Source organism: Centropristis striata, chromosome 5 (assembly GCF_030273125.1).
Source record: "Centropristis striata isolate RG_2023a ecotype Rhode Island chromosome 5, C.striata_1.0, whole genome shotgun sequence".
Classification (NCBI taxonomy): Eukaryota; Metazoa; Chordata; class Actinopteri; order Perciformes; family Serranidae; genus Centropristis; species Centropristis striata.
Genome location: NC_081521.1, coordinates 12,627,694 through 12,640,306, shown reverse-complemented (window position 1 = coordinate 12,640,306; position 12,613 = coordinate 12,627,694). Strand labels below are relative to the sequence as shown.

Here is a 12,613-nt window from a genome sequence, read left to right as displayed (position 1 = left end):
CAAATTGGTCATTTTTGCACCAAATGTCTGAATATTACCTCATTTAAATACATTCAAATAGCGCGGGAGCACCGAGGTGCTGCAGTTAGAGGAGCACTTCACCGTTAGTGGGTGCTTTGAGAATTACACGCTCTCTTTTTGTCTTATTTGTGCAGGTTTAGCAGTTTTAAAAAGCTGCATAAGTGAATTCAGCTGTAACTTTCTGTCTCCTCTTTGTGTCCTTCAGGAGTCGAGTTTTGCCAACAGGAAGTTGTTGGAGCAGTTAACAGAAGAAGGACAAGAGAAGGATAAACTGCTGAGAGACCTGGACGAGGCCAAGAAGGTACACACACACACACACACACACACACACACACACCCACCGTTCAAATACAGACACTTGTCTGTGTGATGTACATAAATACATAAACACTCTGTATGTTTTCTCTCCTCTTCGTGTCCTTTCCTTGTTTCCTCTCCTCTCCTCTCCTCTCCTCTCCTCCTTGTTTCCTCTACTCTCGGTCTCCTCTTCTTGTGTCCTTTCCTTGTTTTCTCTCTTCTCCTCTTTGTTTCCTCTCCTTGTTCTACTCCTCTCTTCTCTATTCTCTTTTGTTTCCTTTCCTTTTTTTACTATCCTGCTTATTTCCTCTCCTTGTTTCCTTGTGTTGTTTTCTTTCCGTGTTTTCTCTCTTCTCTTCTTTGTTTCCTCTCCTTGTTTTACTCCTCCTCTCCTCTCCTCTCCTCTCCTCTCCTCTCCTCTCCTCTCCTCTCCTCTCCTCTCCTCTCCTCTCCTCTCCTCTCTCCTCTCCTCTCCTCTCCTCTCCTTTCCTTGTTTTCTCTCTTCTCCTCTTTGTTTCCTCTCCTTGTTCTACTCCTCTCCTCTCTATTCTCTTTTGTTTCCTTTCCTTTTTTTACTATCCTGCTTATTTCCTCTCCTTGTTTCCTTGTGTTGTTTTCTTTCCTTGTTTTCTCTCTTCTCTTCTTTGTTTCCTCTCCTTGTTTTACTCCTCCTCTCCTCTCCTCTCCTCTCCTCTCCTCTCCTCTCCTCTCCTCTCCTCTCCTCTCCTCTCCTCTCCTCGCTCCTCTCCTCTCCTCTCCTTTCCTTGTTTTCTCTCTTCTCCTCTTTGTTTCCTCTCCTTGTTCTACTCCTCTCCTCTCTATTCTCTCTCTCTTTTTACTCTCCTATCCTTGTTTCCTCTTCTCTTTGTTTTCTGTGCTTGTTTCCTTTCCTTGTTTTACTCTCCTCTCCTTGTTTCCTCTCCTGCTTATTTCCTCCTTGTTTCCTTGTGTTGAGCAGACAGCAGAGAAGAGGAAGGCGATGTTGGACGACATGGCGATGCAGCTGAACCAGGAGAAGTCTGACCACAAGGAGGCGCTGTCAGACCTCAAACTGCAGCACGAGAAAGAGGTGAGACCAACAAACACATCCTCATCTCTCTTTACATTATTTATCTTATTTGATATGTGTTTATCTCCACATTTTCATCCTTTTGAGTTTGTTTTTATATCATTTTATTTCAGTTTATTTTATTGTTCCTAATAATCCCTGATCTATAATCCATGTTTTCTTATTTTTTTCCTGTTTTGCTTTATTTTTTTATTTTTTTTACTTTTTTGTGTCTTCTCAGGTTTCTAAAATGTTAAGCAATACAAAAACAGTTTCAACTGATTTTGTGAATTAATGTTTGAATTATTTAAACATTGTTTTGTTTTGTTTCCTCTCCTTTCTTTTGTCTCCTCTCCTTGTGTCCTTTTCTCTCTATATCTCCTCTCAGGTCCTTGGGGTGAGGGCTCGATATGAGAAGGAGCTCCGCGGCCTCCATGAAGAGAAGAATCGGTCTGAGGAGGAGATCCGACAGCAGCTCAGAGATGAAAAGGTGAACATGGGAAAAAAAACACACAAAATATATATTTCATTTATTTCTGAAATCTCAAAAAAGTGTTTTATAAGTCATCGGTGCAAAACAGCAGCTGCTAATGTTTTATCTTTAATATCATTATATAAATAATGATTGTTTATGTGTATGTCGTGTTGAGGCTCGGACGAAGGAGCTGGAGGGTCTCCAGCAGCGGGTGGAGGAGCTGCAGGCTCAGGTTCAGTCCATGGAGGGAACCAAAGGATGGTTCGAGAGACGCCTGAAGGAGGCCGAGGTCAGGCTGACACTCAATTAATTGTATCTATATTTATTTATATACAGCAGCTATTCTCAACCTTGGGGTCGGGACCCCAATTGGGGTCGCGCAATGATTTCTGGGGGTCGCCGAATCATTTTGGAAGTCAGCTCTGTCTTCACTGTGTTGAAGTGTTCATGTGTTTTAGTCTTTTTGGTCACTTAATCTCTTTTTTTGGTTATTTTGTGTTTGTTTTAGTAATTTTGTGTCTTTTTTAGTCATTTTGTGTCTTTTTTGGTCATTTTGTCTCTTTTTTTGATCATTTTGTGGTCAATTTGTGTCTTTTTTGGTCATTTTGTTTCCTTTTTTTGGTCATTTTTTGTCTTTTCTGGTCATTTTGTTTCCTTTTTTTGGTCATTTTGTTTCTTTTTTGGGTGATCTGAACTGTGAGATTCTGTTCAGTGAGTGGGGGTCGCGGACAACATGCATGTAAAATTGAGGGTCGCGACTCAAAAAGGTTGAGAACTACTGATATACAGTACTGTGCAAAAGTCTGAGACGTGTGGAAAAATGACAAGAGTCCTGGTTTGAAGGCAAAGGGTGGTCACACCAAATACTGATCTGATTTAGAATTTTCTTCTCTTCACTTACTTTACATTTTGTTAATTGATAAAAAGAAACTGAACCCTTTTTTCCCGATTAGCCTCATTGCTAAGTGCTTTTGTTAACCCATTGAGGCCTAAAATGGGAAATTCAACAGAAGTGTCAATGCTTCTACTAAGTAATAGATTTTTCAGCCTCTGTAGCAGATAGAAATGAAATTCAAAAAGTATTTGAGAGCTTATAGCTGTTATATCTGAGCTCCCTCCGCTATAGTCGTCTTCCGCCATGATTTCAAAGTTCTGGAAAAGTCCCATGTTGCATTGCGACACTCCCACATGTATTCTGATGCATTTAATTGGCCAAGAGACCGAAAATAGGTGGAAAAAAACTACAAATACTACAAAACGACGTATCTGCTTTCCCGGCTTATATATATGTGTGTGTATACATGTGTGCATATATATGTATATATATATATATATATATATATGCTTGAAGTTCACTTAACAATTATATCTCTCTGCAGGAGAACATTGAGAAGAACTCTCTGGAACATCAGGAGGGGATCGAGCAGCTGCAGAAAGAACACACACTTCAGCTGGAGGTACACACACACACACACACACACACACACACACACACACACACATATATGCAGACACAAAGACTCATGTTTATTCAAAACAAAATGTTTAAGAAAACATTGTCATGATTTAAATATAAATCTGAATGTGTGGGTGTTTGTACATGCAGGTGGTGTAGGTGTATAGTGTGTGTGTGTGTGTGTGTGTGTGTGTGTGTTCTAATTGAATGTGTGTTTCTAATTAAAGCGTAGTTGTCTCCATGGTAACGCAGGCGGGTTAACGCGTGTTAACAGCAGATCAGCGTGGAGGAGGCTCATGTGAGCGCTGACAGTCTGTTACAGAGACTCTGAACATTCACACAATCTGTTAAACACACACACACACGCACACACACACGCACACACACACGCACACAGGTGTCACAGCAAAGATCCATCAGTGTTTGGTTTCAGCGTTGTTCTTCTGTTGTTTCTTGCCGTGTTTCACCACACTGACTCATCCTTTTATTTTACACTGCTGCAGCACAGATGAAAGAGTCAGTGTGTTGGAGGTTTTGACTGAGGCTGAATACTTTTTTTTCATTTTAAAACAAAAACCTTCTTCATTTACACATGCATTTTTGAACCGTTTTCATAATAATCACTGTCCATATTAACTCAGCGTTTAATTCAGCGTTACACTTGTTGCCATCTTGCGTTGCCATCTTGTTTCTGATACGGGGAGCAGACCATATCTGGACTGTGGAGGAGGAGAGGGATCTGATCACTGACTACAGCCTCTCTACACCTCAACCTGACTGAGAGAAGCTGCTGCTAATTCATGTTAGCATTAACTGGAGCATTAATTGGGATGTTAGTTTTGGCTAGCAAAAAACAAAAACAAAATGTATGTTACTTACCAAAAAAAAAACTGAGCAGCGACTCCTTGGAGTGTCTGTTAGTCCAACCAAACGTTGAACAAGACATTTTACTGAACAAAACGTTCAAATAAACTGTCATTAAGTGAAAATACAGTGAAAGGGTCAAAGTTATGAGACCAAATTGGTAAACGTCCTTTTTTATATCTATATAACGTTATATATAACTTTATTGGCACGTTGCCGTGGATACGCATTGCCCCAAATCATAGGATTCTTTATCTTCTATTTTCTTCCAAATTGTCTTGAACATTTTTTTTTCTGAGGTAATAAATCAAGTGAGAAGTTTTCAAATTTTGCACTGAAATGAATGGGCAGATTTTTTTTGCAGCCAAACTTAGCGCCCCCTGCTGGAATTTTCAGTAGAATGCAGCTTAACCCTATAAAGCCAAATGTATCATATTTGATTCACAAGTTTTTGAGACCTCTACATCATCACGTATTAACGACGACTAATTTGAAAATTTGTCGATTGTCATTTTTTTTGCATTTCATACATTATGCCTTAAATATAGCCACATAAAGTATTTTTCTTATTTAGGTAAACTAAGTAAAGGTATAACTGACATAATTAGGTTTATTTAGAATAAAATTGAGAAATCTCTCCAACAATTCAAAGAAATACATCATTTATTTTTTGCTGTGTATTTTTAGATGGCAATCTGCTGGTTCAACTGGTGGATCCATCACTGCTGCATGAAAAATTCATATCAGCAGATGTTTGATGTTGTATTATATGGAAAAACTATTTTGTATGTTTAAGAAAAATGTTAAAATGAAAATCAAAGTAGTTCAAGAAAAACAAACTGTTAGCAACAAATTTTTACAAAAACTTGACCTGATGTATCAAATAGGATTCAAATTAGAATTCATACATGCAAAATCATATATATATATATATATATATATATATATATATTTTAAATTTGTCAGCAGGTTCAATAAACACTTCAGTTTTTTAAAAAAACTGAATTTTCTGGCAATTGTTTCATGGTTCAGGCTTTATAGGGTTAAGGCACTTCCTGGTTTTGCCCTGCTCAGACCCGGAGGTTGCCGCCTGGTTTGTATGAAAGTCAACAGGAAAATGAGCCTCGTTCTGACCTGATTTCTGACCTCAGTAAGCATTCTCAAAATGAGTTTATGGTCTAAATAATTAGCTTCAAGTCTTCTTCAAGTCGACTTCAATACAGCATGATGTTAATTTAGTTCATCGTTATTCCATTTAGAGACCACCGCCGCTGATGGGTTCTACGCCTCAAACCTTCCTCTGTAGTGCCCCGGTGGTGGAACAACCTTTAAAACTCCATACAATGTGATGAATCCCTCTCAATTTTCAAAAAGAGGCTGAAGACCCAGCTCTTTACTGAACACCTACACACATAATCAACACACAGAAGACAAAAAGAAAAAAATCTGCAAAAGCACTTACGTCCTCACAGGACTCAACATAGTATATGCCACTTATTCTTGCTTATTCTTGTGTTGTTTCTTGTGTTGACAGACTAGAAAGCAGGAGAGGGTTACTTCATCGGAGTTAACTGGAACATTTTGGTCTTAAAAACCTCTTGTTCAGTGTTCATTTGGACTAAAAGACTTGTTATATTCAGGTGCATCTCAATATATTAGAATATGATGGAAAAGTCCATTTCCAGTAGTTCAAGTCAAACAGCCCCAACCAAGTATTGAGTCATATAGATGACATACTTTTCGGAGGACAACATTTCCATATTAAACATACTTTTTAAAATTGCTCTTTTGTAATATTAATTTTTTTGAGACACTGAACTTTAGATCTTCATTAAATGTAAGCCACAATCATTATAATTATAAGAAATTAAACAAATTAAGACATGAAATGTTTCATTCTGTGTGTAACAGATCTAGATAATGTTATTTCCACTTTTTGAGTTGGATCACTGACATAAATAAACTTTCTATGATATTCTAATTTACTGAGATGCTCCTGTATGTTAATTCAGAAGAATGATTGTCCTGCTAACCAAGCAAGTTATCTAGCGCTAGCGTCAGCTGATGATGATTGAAAACACAGCATATCGAGCCAGTCGTATACACGCGAGATAACGAGAACACGCAATAATCCTGAACATACGGGAGACCGCGAGATCCCGTGATAAACTGTGTGTATAAAGTAAACAACAACAACAACAAACAGCTTACTTTGCTTCTCTGACGTGGAAGATCTGTTGATCTGACCATCTATCCTTATAAAAACAATGTGTGATATCATAAATGATTGTATGCTGTTCCACTTCAACAAGCAGTCTCTTGTCGTCCATGTCTCCGATCCTCTGAGACCCTTTGATTGATTGATTGATTGATTGATTGATTGATTAATTGATTAATTGCTGATCTGGTGCCTCGGTCAACACATAATGTTGATGTGAAGTAGTTTTAGGCTGCATGAACTGCGTATTGTGTTTTATTTTGAAAGGGGGTGGAAGTGTATTACGTTGATTCTGAGTCGGACTTCCTGTCTGGTGCGATCTGCTCTGTTGAGATTTACGCGGTTTAGCAGCGGCTCGCGGAGAAAATAGAAGTCCTACCTAATGCTCGTGCAGCAGATTGGCTGAGACGTTGCTGTAACGTTCTGCAGCGCGCCCGGTGGAAATGCTCTCATTGATTAGAGTTGCAGCAATCAGCAACGGCGACCGTGGCGCAGTCGTTCCGCGGCCGTAACGTGCCCGGTGGAAATCAGGCTTGAGAGTCGTTGCAAAACAAATATGGTGACACATTTGAATGTTACCGAGAACATTATCCATCAGCAGAGGAACAATAGGATGAACTGTCCAAACAATATCCGATTTGCATTGTACAATGTGTGTTTGATTGTTTTGTGTGTCTACTTTTATGAGTCAAAGATTTAAGTCAATTTTCTTCAACAAAATGATTTCATGATTTCTCTTCCTTTTTTTTTTAACCTCCAATTTCTTCTGTGCTTTATTTCATAGGTCACTGAAAAATGTAATGGCAGAAATTTAAACAGAACCCATAAAAAAACGTATGTTTCTAAAACTTTTAGTCCTATAGTGTTTTATAAAAAAAAGCACATAATACAGAATGAAAGCCATTATCACCAAACAATTAACTCTGCACATAAAATAACCACACAATGTCCTCAAGGAAGCACTTTCCTTCGTTATCATTAGAGTCTGATAACGAACCAATAAAGCACAACCCGCCGTGCATCATGGGATATGTCAGTGTGGATGTAACGAGTACTTTCAGCCAATCAGATAACCCGGCTGACTCTGTGGTCCTCAGAGGAAACAGTTCTCCCTGAAGGACTCCAGAGACGGACTGTCACTGATTACTGCCTGTGTGTGTGCGTGTGTGTGTGTGTGTGTGTGTGTGTGTGTGCTATCTGCTGGATAACAGCCTGCCACTAAGAGCACAACGAGGAAACTTAATAGGAAAAGTTAATTAATGATGGAGGAAGAAGTCTAATTAGCGGGCAGGTCGGGTGTAGAGCAGGTACTCCGAGTGTCGTGGGTTTGAGTTTCACTCGTCACGAGTTGTTTCCCGTCTGACGGACGGAACATGAACTCACCACGCCGCATTAAAAATAATTCGCAGATTGTTCCTTCTGTTCCTATAAAACGTGATCTCTTTTATAGCTCATTCATATTCATATCATGTAAAGACAATATTTTAATGTAAAAAAATAAATAAGAAAATGAATTAACTCTTGAAGATCTCTTTTTCTGCATGTTCTGATCCACGAGCTATAATTTAGATATTTTGGACTAAATTATGTTTTATGTATCTGCAGCAAGAATCAAAACTCTGAGTAGATTTTCATAGAAAATAACTAAAAGACGATGAAAACATAAACGCAGGACAGGAATTGATGAGGCTTTTAAAAACAATGCCGTTATTGATTCTTCATATTGGTTCGATTCTTTATTGATACCTGATTGATTTCTGAAGCAGCACTGTTGTTCACTTCCTTCATGAGATGAAGCCACTCTTTGGACCTTTTCCTCCTCTCCACCACGGACGCCTTCTCATTAGAAGTTTCCATCATAGTAGAGTTTGATTTGAATCTTGATTTTGCAAATGCACAACTGTCAGAAAAACACGTAGTTATCAATAATAATAGAACTGATTCCAATGGATTGGAAGATCTGGAAGCGGTCGATTCCCACTCCTAAGGAGAACTCTACCGTTTAAGGAGGGGGTTGTTCCTTACTATGTACTTGGTTTGGCAGTTAATATTTATATATGTTTATTTATTCCATATTACCACATACAATGTGCAACAGTCTATTTTCACCATTGTGCAATATATGTGCAATACAAAAATACTTAAAATATAGATATAATTATGTACAATAGTGTTCAAAATAATAGCAGTCCAATGTGACTAACCAGATTAATCCAGGTTTTTAGTTGATTTTTTATTGCTACATGGCAAACAAGGTACCAGTAGGTGCAGCAGATTCTCAGAAAACCAACAAGACCCAGCATTGGTATATGCAGCTCTTAAGGCTGTGCAATTGGGCAATTAGTTGAAAGGGGTGTGTTCAAAAAAATAGCAGAGTCTGCAGTTGACTTTACAAACTCAAAACTATTTTGTACAAACTTTTTTGTTTCTAGGATTTAGCAATCCTGTGAATCACTAAACTAATATTTTGTTGTTTAATTAATCTTTATTTTGAACACTTATACACTTATAACACTTATATATATATATATATCTATATTTAGATATATATCTATATATCTATATATATATATATATATATATATATATATATATAATATCTATATATAATGTATGAATATTTATGTACCAGGGTTTCCCATTATTTACCTAGACTCTAGCGACCTGCCAGACTCTAATCTGTCCCGCTATAGTCTCCTGTGCTGCGCTAACATCACATTTCAAGCTACTGAAAGTATGTTTACAATATTCATAGTATAGAGTTATTTTGCGTTGTGTTGCCGTTGCTCAGCAGAGTGTCTGTCACCCGCCAGTCAGTCTAAACCCCGACCCACCTCTCTGTCCCCCTTCGAGGCATGTGCATGCATTCATACACTGCCCTCCCCACTTCTCCGCTTTAAAACAACTTGTAGTTGCAGTTTCTTCCCAAAATATTGAGAATGTTTCTTAGTCTGAAGAAAAAATGCAGCCAGCCGTGTAATCAATCAAAGCCTTTAGTTACGTGCACGGAGAGAGTTCTCAGCAATCTCTCCCGTCAAAGTAAACTTTTCTTCCTTATATACAGAGTTTCAGTCTTACATGATCAAAGAACAGGAGGAAGTTACATGATGAAGTGATTTAGACTTATTTAAGTGAGTTAGCATACAGGAACCAGACATTGCAAAGTAGTGAGAGAAACTTCAAAGAAACAATAGAAACGTGGATTGGGAACCAGTTTAGATACTTGTCATGCAAATCAACTTCAGTAAGCTTGTCTGCCCATTTGTTCATGAGACATGATTTTAATTCACTGTGCTTTTGTGCTCTGTTTATTGTTTAAATATCAAGTATCTAATAATATTTTTCCACAAACTCCAGCATGGCAGAGAAACGTGTCTCCCTGTCTGTATCAGTCCCGTCCCCACATCGTCTCTCCGTGTACGTCGGCACACGTCTAACTAAATACTACCAACCTGTCCAGGCCGGTCAGATCCAAACACACTGCTGCATACGCCGCTCAGTAACCGCAAGCTAACATTAGCTAACAATTAAAGTTGTTTTAATCACAAAAAGCTAATCTGTGACAAATTACTTCCTGTCGCTAAACACATGCCGCTTTCAAAATAAGAGCAAAGTGTGTTAACAGAATCCACCACAGAATATACAAGAAGACTGTCAAAATAAGATGCCTTAAATAAAACATAATAGAACCCTTATTCTTCATTAAAATAATTCTTAAAATATGAAATCGTTAAGATCAGTGTATATGATGGAATAGTGGCATTAAAATGTGTGAGAGGCACCAAATTTGAGCTTTTATGGGAAAAAAATACTGATATATGTAAATATACATACATTATAAATCACGATTTAACCATGCAAGTTTGTCCAGGTTCATCCTACATATTTCAGAATAACAATTAAAGTGTTTGTGCTCTCCATGGTTCAGAAATAATTTCTCTAATAAGTGAGAGTCGCCTATAAAATCCAGAGAGAGATCTTACTTGAAAGATTAATACATATTTCTGAATACAAATGTATTACCTTTATAGTCAGTAAGCACACGCTTAAAAGAACCTCGGACTTAATTTAAAAGCTTGATAGCTTAATAAGGTAATTAGGTTATTATATAATCCGATTAGTTGACTAATTTTTTCAATAATCGATGACGGTTCATCTGGAAACACCTATCTGTCTGTCTCTTTAGTTCTGTTTCTGTCATCGTTATTATTTATCCGACATCTACAGATTACTCGTTTTTAGATCTTCATGCTTCTTATTCAGTTTGTTGGCTCGATTTCAAGTATAAAGTCCTCAGAAATGAATGCAGAAGCTCATTCTGCCTGATGAGCATGTGTGTGACTGTAGAGTGCATTCACTGCCTCGGCTGTTTTGCTGTACAATTACATGGTTTTTTCCCTGTCAGGTGGGCGGCTGCAGCCTGTGGGTGTTTTTAATGTAGATTTTAGTCAAATTAATTAGCCGCAGAAGATTAGAGGGGAATTAAATGTAGTTTTTTTTCTCTTCTTCTTCTTCTTCTCTAAATTAATCCCTCCGTCAACTGGATTAAGAGCGAGGGGGCATCAGTGGAGGTGGAGATGTGGCTTTTTTTAAATATTTCCTTTTCACCAGGAGAGCTGAGGAGGAAAAGTTTGTCGGAGGGGTCGCTGTCTCTGTCTGATCTGTTCCATCTTTAAAGTCTTTTCTCTTTTCTAACCCTCTGCACAGACAGAATATCTCACACAAGACAATATCTTTTTTGTTCATATTCTCGAGTGAAACAACATTTAATAACTGTTCTTATAAAGTAAAAGCATTTTTCCATAAATGCTGAACTATGAATTATTCTCTCCATGTTATGATGGTGTTGAGTGTGTTTGGGAGAATAAAAGCTGAAGGAGAAGAGTTAATAAGAAGTCTGGGAATAAACATTTAACTTAAAAAAAATTGTATAATGAAAGTCAAGAAAGTTTCCACATTTGGGACTTGTTTAATTTTCAGATACTGCTTCCACACAGCAAACGATTTCACCACGGTTATAACCACGTAACATCAAACACAAGTCAAACACTTACCCACTCAGATCACTTCCTGTGTGTCCCAGTAAGAAAACAATGTCCTCATGTGTCTCCGTGTCTCTGTCCGTCCTGCAGGAGAAGCAGTTGGAGATGGAGGGAGTGAAGCAGCAGCTGGTGGAGGTGGAAAAACAGAAGGAAGAACAGAACGACACCATCGGAAAACTCAAACAGGTAACGACAGTTTCTGAACGCAGCAGTAAAAGCTGAACACTGTGATATTTCTGTCACAATCACTTTATCCTACAGATAAAGCATTCACACTGACCAGATCCTCTTACAACGTTACATTCTGCTCCTCATCGACACTGGAACTGAAAATCTGTTTACACAGAGCAGAGAGGAGAGGACAGAAGAAACTTGAAACTCGGAAATAGTCTGACAGTGTTCAAAGTGGACACTATGGACATAATTCACTATACTGTGTTACTTACTCAGCTGCTTGGTGTTCTGTGTTGACAGTTATACAGTCATCTGAGACACATAGATTCCATTATTTTCCAGTTTTAAAAAAATAATTTATCAGAGAGTACATTTACATGACACTTGAAAAAAACGAATTATTGCCTTTATCTGACTATAACTGGACAACTGAATTGCATGTAAACGTGTTAGTCCGACTAATGTTGGAGTTCTCCAACTCCGATTAGGACACCCAGATAATGGGACTGGGATAGGATTTTCACCGGCATGTATGACAAGAAAACGCATGTACGCATGATCCCATGATCCCATGCTCCACCCCTCCACCCCCGTGCTGGCGTATGACCCCGGAACAAAAACATTCAAGAAAGCCGGTCACATTAGCCGGTCGCACATTAGCCGGTCACATTGGCCGGTTGCACATTAGCTGGTCACATTAGCCGGTTGCACAAGCCGGTCACACATTAGTCGGTGGCATTAGCTGTTCGCACATTAGCCGGTCACACATTAGCCTGCCGCACATTAGTCAGTGACATTAGCTGGTCGCACGTTAGCTGGTCGCACATTTGCCGGTCACTTAGCCGGTTGCACAAGCCGGTCACACATTAGCCGGTCACACATTAGTCGGTGGCATTAGCTGGTCGCACATTAGCCGGTGACATAAGCCGGTTGCACAAGCCGGTCACACATTAGTCGGTGGCATTGGCTGGTCGCATTAGTCGGTTCCCCATTAGCTGGTCGCACTAGCCGGTTGCAT

The 12,613-nt window shown here is 38.7% G+C and overlaps 1 protein-coding gene across 3 annotated transcripts in view; it reads left to right on the top strand.

Annotated features, from left to right (window-relative positions):
* Positions 1-12,613, top strand: part of gripap1 (GRIP1 associated protein 1) — a 79,525-nt gene that overhangs the window by 38,387 nt on the left and 28,525 nt on the right. For all 3 annotated transcript variants that reach the window (XM_059332386.1, XM_059332385.1, XM_059332384.1), the window contains 6 exons: positions 227-322; positions 1,277-1,387; positions 1,755-1,856; positions 2,017-2,130; positions 3,221-3,298; positions 11,512-11,607. In XM_059332386.1, the coding sequence (XP_059188369.1) occupies positions 227-322; positions 1,277-1,387; positions 1,755-1,856; positions 2,017-2,130; positions 3,221-3,298; positions 11,512-11,607 (597 nt within the window). The remainder of the gene's footprint in view (positions 1-226; positions 323-1,276; positions 1,388-1,754; positions 1,857-2,016; positions 2,131-3,220; positions 3,299-11,511; positions 11,608-12,613) is intronic.